Source organism: Anabrus simplex, chromosome 6 (genome assembly GCF_040414725.1).
Source record: "Anabrus simplex isolate iqAnaSimp1 chromosome 6, ASM4041472v1, whole genome shotgun sequence".
Classification (NCBI taxonomy): Eukaryota; Metazoa; Arthropoda; class Insecta; order Orthoptera; family Tettigoniidae; genus Anabrus; species Anabrus simplex.
The window spans coordinates 300,630,575-300,646,871 of NC_090270.1; the positions used below are offsets into that span (position 1 = coordinate 300,630,575).

At 38.2% G+C, this 16,297-nt stretch overlaps 1 protein-coding gene across 1 annotated transcript in view; it reads right to left on the bottom strand.

The window, feature by feature from the left end:
* Positions 1 to 16,297, bottom strand: part of Dnah3 (dynein heavy chain 3, axonemal) — a 912,075-nt gene that overhangs the window by 673,891 nt on the left and 221,887 nt on the right. Inside the window, exons 11-13 of the mRNA XM_068228454.1 lie at positions 14,692 to 14,906; positions 8,927 to 9,117; positions 2,151 to 2,335 (exon numbers count right to left, since the gene is read on the bottom strand). Coding sequence (XP_068084555.1) covers positions 2,151 to 2,335; positions 8,927 to 9,117; positions 14,692 to 14,906 — 591 coding nt within the window. The remainder of the gene's footprint in view (positions 1 to 2,150; positions 2,336 to 8,926; positions 9,118 to 14,691; positions 14,907 to 16,297) is intronic.

The following is a 16,297-nucleotide window of genomic DNA, read 5'->3' on the forward strand; positions in this document are numbered from 1 at the left end:
TCAAAGTGTTGGATCCCTTCCATTTTCTCTCTCTGATTAGTGTTATATAGAGGATGGTTGTCTAGTTGTATTTCCTTTTAAAACAATAATCACCACCACCACCACCTTGGTCTACCCCCTACAATTCCCTCAAAAACAAAATGAACAAGACCTGGGTGTCTTAAGATGTGCCCTATCATTCTGTCTCTTCTTCTTTTTACCAAATTGTTCTCCTCTCACCAATTTGGTTCGGTACATCTTCATTTGTATTTGATCTACCCATCTCACCTTCAGCATTCTTCTGTAACACCACATTTCAAAAGCTTCTCCTCTCTTTCTTTCTGAGCTTGTTATCATCAATGTTTCACTTCCATACAATGCCACACTCCAGACGAAAGTCTTTAAAAATGTCTTGCTAATTCCTATATCAATGTTCGAAGTGAGTAAATTTGTTTTCTTAAGAAAATACTTCCTTGCTTTTGCTACTCTGCATTTTATGTTCTCCTTACTTCTGTCATCATTAGTTATTCTACTACCTAAGTAATAATATTCATCTACTTCCTTTAAGACTTCATTTCCTAATCTAATATTTCCTGCATCAACAGCAATATAGCAAACCAGCAACCACAAACAATATATTGATGGTCTCATTACAAACACATCTATAATTGATCAATTGATAACTAGCACCAGCTGCATGTAACAAAACACAGAGAGCATACAGTGTACCATAACGTAAAATTGCCAATAACATAGATCAGTTAAATTATTGGTATAAACAAAACATTATTAACATTGCTACTATAATGGAAAAATTTTCTAAGTAACTTCAATACTGTGACTTCATTCAGTACATTGCAAAACACCATTCATCAACATGGCTGGCCACTGTAGGCTTACAAGTGATAAATATCATTTTTGATCCATACTGATGATATTTGATTGAAATAATAGCAATATGTTAATTTATTAATTAGTCCACCTAATCAAGCATTGTCTTTAAAACTAATATTGTACTAGTCTTTTACTATATGGACAATGGAGATTATTGCCTAATGCAGTGGTTTATAGGGAAAGTGAATTTATAATAGATACGATGAGAAAAGGAAGAATTGCCTTTTTCTGTCATATTTCTAGATTAAATGATAATAGGATCATAAAACAACTATTTAATTACTTTTGGAAAAGTAAAACAAAAAATAATTGGTTCAAAGAAGTTCAGAATGATTTAGAAGAGCTGAATATTACAAGGAAGCAAATTGAAAATAGAGAAGAAAAAATTATTCTCAAGAACAAACAAATAAGATTGTCATTAAAAACTGTACAACACAAACAATATGTAATATCTGATGAAGAAAGGGCAGCCAGGTCAGCCAGAATGAAGAAGTTTTGGGAAAGGAAGAAGATGATGCAAGATAAATCTTCAGTTAATTCTTTGTTAACATAAATGTATTTGGGTTTGATTTAAGTGCTTCAATGTGAGCGTAAACTATGTAAATAATAAATATGTTAATTTCTTTCAAGTCTCTTCAAGGCTTTTTATAAATCAGTTTCATCTTATTTATCTGTAAATCAGGTGCCTGATTTTATTTCAAGGTTAAATCCATGGCCGATGATGCCTATATGTACGGCAAAACATGTACCATTTTAATTAACATGCCAATGTAATTTAACAAAGACAAGATTTATTGTATTGATTAGGTGGATAAATTAATAAATTAAATTATTGTTATTATTTCAATACTGTAGTCTTTCCAACAACCTGGGTTCTTAGCCACTGAATGTATCTTGTGCATGTTAAAAAAACAATTACAACTATAGTTTTCACACACTGTTGTTTAAAACCGTGAATGCTCCATCTTTCATTTCTCATCATCGCTACATGCACTATAAAATTACACACCGTCATCGCCTTTACATATATGCTATGGAATTTGCTATCCTTTGCAGGAAGTGTATTGTTCAATATTAAAATCTCTGGATGTACTGAAAATTAAATCTGGGTCCTACAGCCAGGAGGCAGACATGCTACCCCTACACCAAGGTGTTGGTATTAGATGAACTACAAAGGCATTTAAACCCATTATGTAATCTTCAGTACTCATTACTGTGATATCAGTTTGAAGTATCCAGTATAATTGAACTATATCTCAATATACAGGTATACTTACGACTGAGCACTGCATAAGACATCAAAAACAGCACATTTTCAGCAGTGACACGTATCTTTGCTTTCAAGTCGAACATGGTAACATCTCGGCACTCAACAAGATAGTTCTGAAGTGCCACTAGGTCGACAGTTGTCTCAGGTATTTCACTCACTCTGTCAGACATGGCATCAAAGACATCACAAATCCTGTAAAGTGAAAGATAATTTTTAAAAATATTATAATTCCTGTCCAAATATTGATTAGGTTCTAAGCAAACCAGTGATGAAATTGTTTAAACAGAATATATTCTAGAAGTATAAAAAACTAACATTCTACCTAAATGTACTGATTTCCTTGAGGCAGCATAGGTCAGAAATATGTTGTTTTATAGTCCATTCCTAGGCTGTAATATTGTAAATCAAAATAAAATCTTTATATTACAAACACGAACAGAAAGGGTAAAAAACAAAGCAAATAATTCAGAAATTTTTTAATATTTGCTTTACGTCGCACCTACACAGATAGGTCTTATGGCGACGATGGGATAGGAAAGCCCTAGGAGTGGGAAGGAAGTGGCCGTGGCATTAATTAAGGTACAGCCCCAGCATTTGCCTAGTGTGAAAATGAGAAACCATGGAAAACCATCTTCAGGCCTGCCGACAATGGAGTTTGAACCCACTATCTCCCGGAGGATATCTGGGAAACTGCAAAAGGACTGTCATTCTTGCAAGGTTACTCCAAGGCAACATTTAAAAGAGGTCATCTTGCTCTCAGTGATCATACTACGGAAAATTAACAAAACAGTAGATACACTGGCCTTCTACAATAATTATGCTCAATATATCCAGTCCTTCATCAGAATAGTGAATAGTGTGAAAATACTATGAATAACTGTACGTAATGTAGGCAGTAACAGATGGTTTTCACCCACTGAAAACACAGTGAAAAATTTATGGGTAAATCTAAACCAAAATGGATAATGATAACAAAAACAACAACAACAACAACAACAACAACAATAATAATAATAATAATAATAATAATAATGTTTTCCAGGCTTGTAGGCTGTGGTCCAGGAGCATGGTCACGACGTTTCACCGAAGACTGTGTTCAGCATTGTCAAGGGTTCGGACTGACTTCAATAGCAGCAAATCTCTCAGTGGAATGAAGTGGTGTTGTAATTCTACCTCATTATATAGAGCAGGCTATGGTACGCTGCTTGCCTGCTGGTCCGCCTTGCTGGGGGGGTCGCTGAATGGCTATTCTCCGGCCAGTGGTTGAAGAATTAAGGAATCCGATGGGGTACATCGACCTGCCTTGGCAGAGACAGGGAACTGATCGCCCGTTGCTTTTATCTGTTCTGCCTCGGCATCGTGTCCTTCAGGATTTAAGGCTTTCAGGACTGGAAACCAGGCTTTGTTTACCCATTCAGATTCCTCCTTACAGTTGAAGCTGTTTGTGTGCTTCAGGATTTCTATGGCTTCCCTGTGTAGCCGGACGTGATAAGACATGGTAGTCAACAGTACTTTGGTGTCGATGTCTGCCAGCAGCGAGTGTTCAGCGACTGATGATCTATCTGCTTGTTTCTGCCGGCTATGTCTGTTGTGCTCCGTCAATTGTGTGGTGATGCTGCGTTTTGTAGTGCCTATATACACCTGGCCGCAGCTGCACGGAATCTTGTAGACACCTGCCGTGGAGAGAGATTGGTGCTTGTCTTTGGCAGAACTAAGCAGTCTGGGATGGAGTGCTTGCATAAAGATATCCAGTGAGCACTCCATCCCAGATGTTCCACAACCAGGGAGAAAGAAGAGGAGCGGCCGTCAGCTAAAGCCTTTCTGCCATATATCGGGAAAACAACTGACAGAATAGGGAGGCTACTGAGTCCCATGGGGTAAAAACCAATATAGGCCTACGGATAAAATCCACGAGCTACTTAGGTCTGCCAAAGACAAGCGCCATCCTCTCTCCACAGCAGATGTCTACAAGATCCTGGTAGCTGCGGCCGGGTGTACATACGCACTACAAAACGCAGCATCGCCACAGGATTGAAGGAGTACAACAGAGATAGCCGGCTGGGACATGCAGACAGATCATCGGTCGCTAAACACTTGTTGCTGGCAGGCCATGACATACAGTACAGCGACACCAAAGTACTGTCAACTACTGTGTCTTATCACGCCCGGCTACGGAGGGCAGCCATTGAATTCCTGAAGCACACCAACAGCTTCAACCGTAAGGAGGAATATGAACGGGTAAACAAAGCCTGGTTTCCAGTCCTGACAGCTTTAAATCCTGAAGGACATGATGGCGAAGGCAGAATAGGAAAAAGCCGGGCTGAGTGGCTCAGACGGTTAAGGCGCTGGCTTTCTAACCCCAACTTGGCAAGTTCGATCCTGGCTCAGTCCGGTGGTATTTGAAGGTGCTCAAATACGACAGCCCCGTGTTGGTAGATTTACTGGCACGTAAAAGAACTCCTGCGGGACTAAATTCCGGCACCTCGGCGTCTCCGAAGACCTTAAAAAGTAGTTAGTGGGACGTAAAACAAATAACATTAATTATTAAGAACAGGAAAAAGCAATGGGTGACCAGTTCCCTGTCTCCGCCACAGCAGGTCAATTACAAGTATTAGAATCATTCCATATTGACGGTTTTCACATTACAAAGCACCAATTCCAGCTATGTAGGTCAAACAGGCCACAATTTTGTCATAAGATATTCCAAACATTGTAACGCTCTCAAATATAATAGTTTTTCAGCTATGAGTGAACATCATAAAGCATCCAGTCACAAATACACTTCAATAGATAAAGATCTTAAGATCTTGCATTATGAGCAAAAATGCACCTTGCTCAACGTTCTCGAGAGCATCCACGGCCACGTCTGCTTCCTTTCCACTCCTAGGCCTTTCTTATCCCATCGTCACCATAAGGCCTATCTGTGTTGGTGTGACATAAAGCAAATCATTAAAAAAAAGAGAGAGAGAGAGAGAAGATATCTTCTGTATAGTTTGATGGAATTTTTTCTGAGAATTATTACTGGATCAGTCAATTTCAGCCATCAGTATGGTAACATAATTTGTCCCCACAAGCTTGAATGGATGACAAGAATGAGCTCTTGGGTGTAAACAGATTCCGAAGAGAACTCAAAAGCAAAATACACTGCTAGAGAGCTGTCATTTCTCACACTCTGCAACTTGTTGTGAAGGCAATTATGACTGCATGTAAAACACAAATTTATGGCTAGAGATGAGAGTAATGTCATAGTAATTTCACACAACCCTCATCTGGTACACAAGTATTAGATAACAGTAAGTAACTCAACTCAACCCTATAAAGGTTCCAAATATGGAGCAAGTTTGGCATGCAGTTAGAGTCACATAGCTGTGAGCTTGCATTTAGGAGATGGTGAGTGCGGATCCTACCGTTGGCAACCCTGAAGATGATTAGCTGTGGTTTCCTATTTTCACACAGGCAAATGCTTGAGCTGTACCTTAATTAAGGCCATGATCGCTTCCTTCCCGATCCTAGCCTTTTTTCATCCTTGCATCACCCCAAAAACCTTCGATGTATTAGTGCAACATTAAGCCACTAGCAAGAAAAGAAAGAAAAAGAGGTTCCAATTACTTTGAGTGTAAGAGTAGCTCTTGGCCCTTAGCTGAAGAAATGGCATTGAAATCCATCAGGCAGCATTCATTCTCCAGTTTAGGAACAGTTCCAAAATATGCCTGTCTATAGCCTAGTAGTGACCTTTGAAAACCTGGTATTAATTAAAAAATATGACAGGAGTAGTAACTACATCATATCATCATCATCAGCAGCAGCATCATCATCATCATCATCATCATCATCATCATCATCATCATCATCATCATCTGGGTATCCTTCCAGCAGGCCAGGTAGGATTTTTGTGGACAATATGCCTCCATCGATTCCTGTCATTATAGAGTTCCTCTCCTTTCATATCCTGCATTGTTGTTCCTTTCCCCATAAGGTCTGCATTTATTTGGACCAGCTACCTTCTTCTGAGACATCCAACAGGTCTCCTTCCAGGTACTGCTATTTCCAAGTATTGTCTGGGGGTTCTAGTCTCTTCCATCCTTTGCACATGCCCAAACCATTTCAACCGTGCAATGCGTAGTCTTTCTTCCATTGTACAGGTCACTTGCATGTCATTTCTAATGCAATCATTTCTAATTCTGTCTCTTCTTGTTTTTTGCATAGCAGAAAATAAAAATTTCATTTCATATGCTTGCAGTTTGCTGATGTCTCTTTTCAATTTTAACTCACAGGTCTCCAACCCATATGTCATGATTGGCAGGAGGTAAGATTTGAACATTTGTTTGTTTGGCTTTTATGGGAACTGCTTTGTCCCACACTAAATTTCTTACCTGATAGAAGAACGTGGAACCTTTTGTCACTTTGTTCTGGATTTCCAATTTAGCACTCCCCTGGTTTGATACAATACTTCCAAGATAGCTGAAGCTTTCTACACATTCAATTCTCTCTCCATGAAATTTGAGGCCACATTCGCTGGGTGTTCTACTCAATTTCATTGCTACTGTTTTCTTCTTACTCACAGTTGACTTATATTCCTTAAATTTGTTGACCCAGCAATCTAATTTCCTTTGGACTTCTTGCTCTGTTTCTCCCCAGATGGCAACATCATCTGCAAACTCTAATGCATTCAAATCTCCAGGTTCTGCAGCTTTAATTTCTTTAATGATTACATCCATAAGTGCACGGAAAAGTACTGCCTTGCTGTACACCTCTCTTTGTTTGGAACCATTCAGATCTACCATTCCCTACTGCACACTAGTTTCACAGTTTTCATATAGCAAATGGATCTTACAAATTAGAGAACTTGGAGCCCCTAGTTTTGCAGACATTCCCATATTTTTCTCCTTGGAACACTGTCATAGTCTTTTTCTATATCTAGGAACACTACTATTAGATCCTTCCCTTTATCCCAGTACTTTTCAATTAGTTGTCTAACAGCAAATATTAGGTCTATTGTTCCTGTGTTGCCTCTCAAGCTGTGTTGTTCTTCTTCAAACTGATGTTCTAATCTTGATCTTTATCTCTTCACTATGATCTTTTCCAATATCTTGAGGCAGTGTGGTAGCAGGGTAATTCCTCTGTAGTTTATACACTTTCTTCTGCTTCCTTTCTTGAATACTGGTATCATCAATACTTTTTTCCATTCAACTGGTATCTTATTTTCTCCCCAGATTACTCCTAGTGTTCGATGTAGCCAGTGAAGACCTTGTATGCCTGCTGCTTTGATTATATCTGCAGATAATCCATCTACAAGTGGTGATTTTCCTCCTTTCATAAGCTTCAAGGCCTTTTCTGTTTTTGACCACGTAACTGGTCTTTCTTCTTCTCCATGTCTGATAGGTTCATTGTTTTCATGCTTCTCTTCTTAACAATTTGTCAAAATAGTTTCCCATTTCTTCTCTGATGTTTTCTATATTCCGGATTAAGATTCCATCCTCTGTTTCAACTACTTTAATATCCTCTTTGTCTGATCTCCCACTCTTCAATATTCCATACAATATCTTTTGATTCCCTTTTGAGTCCTCCTCTAGTTTGTGTGTGAACATCTCCCAACTCCTATCCTTCTCTTCCTTCACAATTCTTTTTGCTAATAATTTAGTATCTCTATATTTGTTCGAGGTTGGTTATTTTTTGATTATCTTGTGGTAAGACACCTTGCATTTGTTTTTGCTTCTCAACGTCTTTATGTTTCTCTGTCATATTTCAGTCTTGAATAGCTTCTCTTACTTTTTCACACCACCAACTGGTCTCTTTCTTCTTTCTTCCTCCTCCTGTTTTGCCACATAGCATACTTCTGCTGCACAACTCACTAATGTTGTTTTAAACTGGTTTCATTCCTCCTGTGCAATTTGTGTTTCATTCTTTGGTACCTTTTCCATTATTAACTCTCGAAAAGTCTTTTTATTTGCCTCATCTTTCAATTTCCAATCTTTTATTCTTGGTATTTTTTGTGTACTTGGTGTTCACACAACCTTATAGTTCAAGTCAGCTATTAGTAGCCTGTGACTGCTGTCTAAACATTCATTGCGAATAACTTTTATATCCATCATAACAATAGCCTTGAAATGAATACAAACCTTATAGCAGTATCAAAAAGTTCCTGGAAATGTTGAATACATATGCAGGGAGTTGGTGACTCTGCATCCACATACATGATGTCACAATCTTGTAGCAGCATGGAGGTATTGTCTGACTCATTTTAATAGGAGACATGAATGACTCCAAATACGTTGAATGTGTCCGGTGGAATGTCATAATTCGAGCAGAGATGCAACATCTAGTTCATGTGAAGGCTGGAAAATACTGCTGCGGAGACATTAAGGGCACTCCAGCAGGTCAGCAGAGATGAAGCTCCCAAAGAGATGTGTTTTCAAAAATAGGAAGAACATCAGAGCAAGTATGTATTTGTGCAGGAGGAGAGTACGTTGAGAGGAACTATGCGAGATGGTCAGTATATGGATGTGCATGAAGTGAAATGAAATGTAATTATTTACATAAATAAAGGGTAATGAAGTCTAATTTCTGGAAACTTTTTAACATTATTTCAAACAAGCAGTTGTATTGGGATGAAACTTGAATCATTTACCATCTATGTTAACCATTCACCTAAACCAACACACTTCATGGTATTGCAATTTCTATTTGACTGTTTATGATAAACAAGAGAAATTTTTGCATTCACACCTTTCTCTCTCAGTATAAATAGCTGCATGAATATATAAAGCATATATATATACTTACGCTCTGTTATGAGTTCTATTAGTATCGACATGGTAGTTGACGAGGAATGAGCGGTGATTATCGATGATGGTCCACAAAGTATCATTAATACCACTACAATCCAAACTAATGAAGTTAAGCGGAATAGTTCTTCTCAGGAATATTATTTCCTTCTTAAGGTCATCGTATTTCTCAATTTGTCTTGCAAAGTCCTACAAAGTCAAAAAATATTAAACCTGAATACTTCAACATTAAGTACCATATTTACTTCCATATAAGGCCTGCTTTTAATCCATAATATAAAGCCAAAAAGTTGGGGAGGGTCTTATACGCATATATTTCAAAAATTACTAGGGTATCAAAACATAATTTCGAATATAACTCTTCAAAAAGATATTGCAAAACAGTAAATTTGCTACCCAAGTTAAATACAATTAAAGGAAATTGTACATTCACATATTTGGGTATATGGAAGTCATAAAGTAGCCCTAATTTAATGTTCAAATAAAGTATCTAAAATAAATAAAAAATAGTGTTAAGGATATTCTACATTTTAATTTAAAAGTCAATTCTTACAATATTATTAGAAGACACACTTTCAAAATAAACTGAATTTACCTGCTCTTATGTTTCGTTCGTCATCACTGTCATTATGATCTCCATCGTAGCTGCCTTCACCATTTGCATAATCACTGGTTTCCCCTATTGCATCATCTACCAATCCATCCAACGTGCATGAAATTCCAGTTTTCTAGAAATTTTGCTCAACAGTCTGTGGTGTGGTAAGTCCCCAGGCTTGAATGAACAACTCGCACACACTTTCAGGAGGCATTGTTTTTTGTTTTGTTTTTTCCCTGTGTTAAGTTTCCAGGTGCCATCCAGTGTACATAAAAATGTCTCATGTGATCTTTGAGCAGACTATTCACAGAGACACAGAGTAGTGGAAGAGAATGAGGGAGAGAAGTCATCCCAGAGTTACTGCAGCATGGATGTTAATTTGGAGCCACTGGTTTTTTTTAAAATACAGTATCGGCAGTGTCCTCATATGAAGCAAGGTTCAGGGACAGCAACCTAATACTGTGTCCAGCCAGTCTGTCATCAGATCTGCCACCATCTACCCCTACTCTTGAAAACAAATAACAATCACTTCAGGAGAACTTTTGGGCAAGATTTTTCATTTTTAGATAGCATAGGACATTGAGGATCTGGGCATATCAAGGTTGATTTCTCGCATGAAGAGTACAGCCCAAACTCAGCTTGTTTTAAACTCATTTCCACCAATTTCTTTATCCTTTACAATTTCATGCACCTTCATTTGTAGCATTTCATGGAACATACTGCTGCCATTATTCCTAGTTTTCTACACACAGACACCAATACTTCTTTATCAACTTCAAAATGTTGACTTAATTATGACCCACAGAAAGATTTGACATTCTTTTCTATGACTATTAGTCTTCCTTTTTGATTTTGCCAATATCTTATAACATTTGGTTGAACACAGCAGCCCACACAGTATTCTTATCACTAAATATAAGAACAATTAGCTTGAAATACATGTTTATAATTTTCATTTCCCCTTGTTCAGCTCCTGCCAGGTCAGGGTGTTCATGGCACATCTCCACCAATGCCTCTCCTTCCACCACTCCTCTTTAGTAATTGTATTCCAGTCCAATCTTCTTTTTCTTATACTGTTCTTAACAGAGTCAATCCCTCTTGCCCTCTTCCTTCGATCTTAGCCTCCAACACTTGTTTTGGTATTGTTCCCTCCTCCATCCTGATAACATGTCCAAACCATCTCAATTTATTCTTCTCCATTCTATCACCCCTACCTCTTTTCTGACCTCAACATTTCTTACTCTGTCTCTCCTTGTCTTCCTTACCATACTCCACTGGCCTGAATTTTACTCTCATTTCTTGCTGTCAAAGTCCAAATCTCTGATGCATATGTTAATATAGGGGTATAGTGCATATTGTACATTATCTCTTTACATTTCATAGGAACTTCTCTGTTCCACACCAGGTTCCTTACATTCTGGTAGAACGTATTTCCTGCTTGTACTCTTCTGCTGATCTTATCCAACCTCGTATCTTGCATTATTTCGCTTCCCAAATATTTGAAGTATTCAACAACCTCAAGGTTTTGGCCCCTGATAACAACCATTCTAACCAGACATTTTCGTGGTCATCTATACTTCACCTTCTTCCAATCTATGTTGAGTGGGTTGCTTGGTTGAGAATAAGCCATTCAGCTCAATGTTATTATCTATTCTGTAGGTCTTCCTATATTTGCTGGTTTGAAGTGATTTCAGAGAAATTTAAACTATTTTTTCCTTCCCATGTTGTCTCTCCCTATATTTGTTAGCTTGAGTGATTTTGGAGAAATGTATATCTGGTAGTAAGCATAGTAAAACACAACTTATTTGACTGAAAGTCATCTTCCAAGTGACATACTCTGTTAATAATTGTGCTACCTGATCGATCAATCGTCAATCAATCTGTCAATCAAACAAACAAACAAACAAACAAACAAACAAACAAACAAACAAACAAACAAACAAACAAACAAACAAACAAACAATTAATCAATCAATCACCATTGATCTGCATATAAGGCAGTTGCATAGCTGGCAGATTCCCTATATGTTGTTTAGCTCATTTTTCTTAAATAATGACAAAGAATTTGGAAATTTACTGAATGCCTCCCTTGGTAACATTATTGATAATGACAGCAGTGAAGATGATGGTGTGAGTCATTGGCTAGGAATGTGACTTAGGGGCATGGGAGAGCTAGTTCTACTGACAAGTGTTTCCTGACTCAAACTTTCAGCACCCACAGAAGAAATGCAACTTATTACATCATAGTGCAAACATGATAGCGTGCTGTCACCTACAGAGTAAAGTAAGAGTAATACAGTACACTCACAGTAGTTCATGGTAATTAATGCAGGAATTTATGCAGATAATTGAAATTACTTAATTATCAGTAATCTTTCCCTTCAATTATGTCTAGTAAAAGTTAAACGTATACTTGTAAAGTGAAATATGTGGACTATACTGTATTTTATTTCCATGGGTCCATTAAGCAAGGCGAGAAAATATGTTGACTCTTCAAACAATAGGGGCAGGTCTTTATACAATGGGGTCTTACTTGCGAATAAATAGAATCACTTCAATTTTTCTTTTACATACCAAATAGTGATTTTTCTATTGGAATTGTACATTCCTACCTCTAATTCCTGCAACTATCAAATTTAAGAATTATTTAACTGCAATGCAACATTCACTCCATTTCAAGACCAATTACTTCATCACTCAGGCAAAACACAAAATTAGGATAATATTGCATTCTCTAAAACAATAATCTCACCTGATAATAAAAATACTCGCAGCTCTTTTGCACCCTTATACATCATACTCATGGACATCCATTTTGTTAAGTGTGAAGTTAAACTACAGGGGTACCAAATCATTGCCTATTTGGAAATTCTCTTGAATGAAATTTTGGTCTTTCAATTTTCAAACACCAGTTACAAGCCATCAAAGAAATCAGCATTTAGAGAAGCATTCTCATACCACCATAGTCAAGGCACTAGTTCTATAATGTAAAATAAATCAGTTTGAGTTACCACCAAACCTTAATTTTTACTTTTATTTTACTTTCCCTGTACTTTTGTTATTGATAACCTGTATTTTCTTGAAATGTCTTATTTCATAGTTTTTCAACAACTTTGTTATTTCTGAGACACAATATGTCTTGTAGTACTAACATTACTGCATTCAATTAAATAACTTGATAGTGACTCAAACCTGTGCACCTTACCAGCGTCTTGACCACTTTCCTACAAGAACGCTTCTCTGAATCCTGGAATGACAGCTTATAACACTGCTGTTTGTTTGAAATTTGAAACAATGAAATACACTCATGTTCATAAAAAGAAGAACACCTTGAAAGACTAGAGATAGGAAGTTTATATTCACAAGACATGTGCATTAGTATGTTCTCAAGAAATGATTAGCATTTGAACCATGTAGGTCCTCAGGTTCAAGGTCCACATCAATATCTTGGCGCACCACCACTGACTGGTGTGCCTGCGACTCTTGTTGTCACTATAAACCAAAGGTAATGGATCGGTGTGACTTGAGCAGACATGCAGGATGCCTCACAGATGTATACAAGAACTGTACCGTCAAATGAGTGAGTTTGAAAGAGGGCGCATTATTGGCACGAAGGAACGTAATGCATCCATCCGGGAAATTGCTGCTCATGTGAGACGAAGTGTGTCGGCAGTGCAACGGGTGTATACAGAATGGTTTACAGAAGGCCGTAGAACACGACGAGATGGGTCTGGTCACACCATCCAGACCACCCCACCCCCACCCCCGAGAAGATCGACACCTCATCCGAATGGCATTGTAGGACAGATCTGCATCCTCCTCGGTTTTGGTGCAAAAGTGGAACAGTGTAACACATTGTACACTATCAGGAGTGACAGTCCATAACCATTTATTACAGTTTGGGTTACCGGCACGACATCCACTTCTCTGCCTACCTTTGACTAATGTGCATAAACATGCTAGAGTGCAATGGTGTATGGAATGTCACTGGGGACAGGAATGGCAGCAGATGGTGTTTTCGAACGAATCCAGGTTCTGTTTCTCTGAAAATGATGGCCGCATTTTGGTTCGCCGCAGGCAAGGGGAGAGGCATCACACTGACTGCATTTGCACCAGACATAGAGCACCACTTATGGCCTTATGGTGTGGGAAGCTGTTGGGTACAACCACAAATCATAGTTGATGTGTATCCAGGGCAAGTTTGACCTACGTGAATGACATCCTGCAACCCGTAGCCATACCCTTTCTGCACAACACCCCACACGCCGTACTTCAACAGGACAATGCGCGACCACATGTTGCTGCACGAACATATACCTTCTTGTTATCATAGGATGTCAGGCTGGTGCCCTGGCCCGCCCGATCACCGGACTTGTCGCCAATCGAAAATGTGTGGGATATGGTGAAATGACGGGTGCGGTGCTGTGACCCAATGCTAACCACCAAAGATGAACTGTGGAACCAGGTGAATGCAGCATGGATGACTATACCCCAGGATGCCATTCGAGCCTTATACGCATCGATGCCATCACGCATGGAACAAGTTATCAGTGCCCATGGAGGACCCAGTGCTAACTAGGCAACAGGACACATGCTGAGTCTAGGTGTTCGTTTCTGCAGAACACACTAATGAACATGTCCTGTGAATATGAACTTCCTATCTCTAGTCTTTCAATGTGTTCTGTTTTTTATGAACATGAGTGTATCAAAAATAAAATCCCATTTGCAGAGAATTTCCAGATAGATATTACTTTTGCACCTACAAAGATTAATTCATGAAAGCTAAGTAAAATCAGTGTCTGCCACACTGTAGACTTCCCTTGTCAGGAAAACAACTTCGGTTGATACTGATGTAAAAGAAAGCTTGGGGTAAAGAAACAACAGGACAGAATGGACATCAGTAGACTTAAGTAATCTGTTCACATCAGCATGAAGGAAACCATAAGGACCCCAGGAGCAATGGCAGAATGGAAGGTGACAGAAACAAGGCCATGGTGTCCACCGAGGAGAATGACAAGAAAAAGTTGAGGATGCATTGGAGAGAGGAAGTTGTAGATTGCCCCAAAGTATTCAGAGAGGAAAGATGGATGAACAGAGAGATTGAATTCCAAAACTTTGAAACAATCTAAATTAAGTTCTCCCAGTAAATTCAATTTTGCTATCAGTACCTTTAATGTTGGAAAAGGGTCTATTTCCATGAATTCCTGCACAGCAGTTTCTGATTCTCCATTAAGTATATAAAAATATGGTTCATATGTTGAGAGAAAGGTGTTAGGTCCTTTGACATTTACATCAAAGCTAGCCAGTGCTTGGCGAATTATTTCATAAACTTCCTCTTCAAACCGATCCACAGAGTTTAAAGGCATTTCAACACCTTTCATTTCTGGAAAAAGAAATAATATTGTGAGAATTATAACCACTCATAAAAATATCTGAAATGGAAAGAGCCTTTGGTTTTCGTACAAGCACAATTCTTTGAACAAGCAAATGGTTGGTATAACATTAAGTACATTTAATACTCTACTAGAGCCCAGTCCAAGAATTAAGAGATTTTTCAGTTCATTTCTCCAACACAGATTTATACTAATATAGTGACAGTCAGTAGTGGCTGCTCCTTATGAAACAATAAGCTACATCTAATTTTATTGAACTCAATAACACTTTTTCTTTAGAACTGTGGTTTGTGTGTGCTGTATAAGAGCTGAAATGATGCAGGCTGCTGGAAGCTGGATGGAGAAAATACTAGTAAGCATGCATGAGGAAACTATTTCGTTGTGGCTGCATTTTGCCATTACATGAGCTGAGATGCTTGTCACTCTTCAGTATGAGAATGTGATATTGAGTAGCAAGGTAAGAGGCATGAAGTTATGTGTGTATGTTAATTTTTCTTACATTGTGCTTGTTAAAACATGGTGAAAAGGATGTGCAGCTGTATATTTGTAAATTATTTTTCCAAATACTGCATTCTCATTGGTTATGATGCGCATCATTACACCAAGGCCACTGGACCATGAGAGTGCTGCGGCATGTGGTTTCAGAGGGGAAGTGGAAGGAGGAAAGTACGCATGCATGGTCAGCTGTATTTCACCTTCTTCCAGTCTATGTTGTAATGAGTCATTTGGTCGAGAAGAAGCCATTCAGCACAATGTTCCTATCTCTTCTGTAGCTCTCTCTATAGTTGCTAGTTTGAAGTGATTTTGGAGAAATTTAAACTTTTTCTTCCCATTTGTTAGCATGAGTATTTTTGGAGAAATTTAAACAATTATTTTCTGCATGTCATAATTTTAACACTGAGGCTGTGAACTTCTTCCATTCTGGTAGTCAGCGAAATGAATCAATCATCCGTGTCAAAATTCACTGTCATGGAAGCCCAAAGGATTGTGCCTATACTATGAGTAAACTACTAATGTGCCAATTTTCAATTTTGATTTGGCCAACATGGTGCTCATAGCAAATCACGAACAACATTCAATTACTGTATTAGGAATCATTGACATGCTTCAGCTAAACAACACAAATGTCAAGAATGCATTTTTCATTTATGGGCCCAGGGGCACTGGAAAAACCATTAGGCTATATACCAAACCTTAATAGATCTCAAAGTAACAAACAACCCTCAGAAAGTGGTAACCCACGGACAAATTTCAGTACCGGCTGTGTCCACCCACGATCTTATATTTCTTGTGTACTCACTTCGCGTTCCAAAATATAAATGTAGGTACATAACGTACAGGAATATGAAAGATATCAACATCTATGAATTAAGACACGATA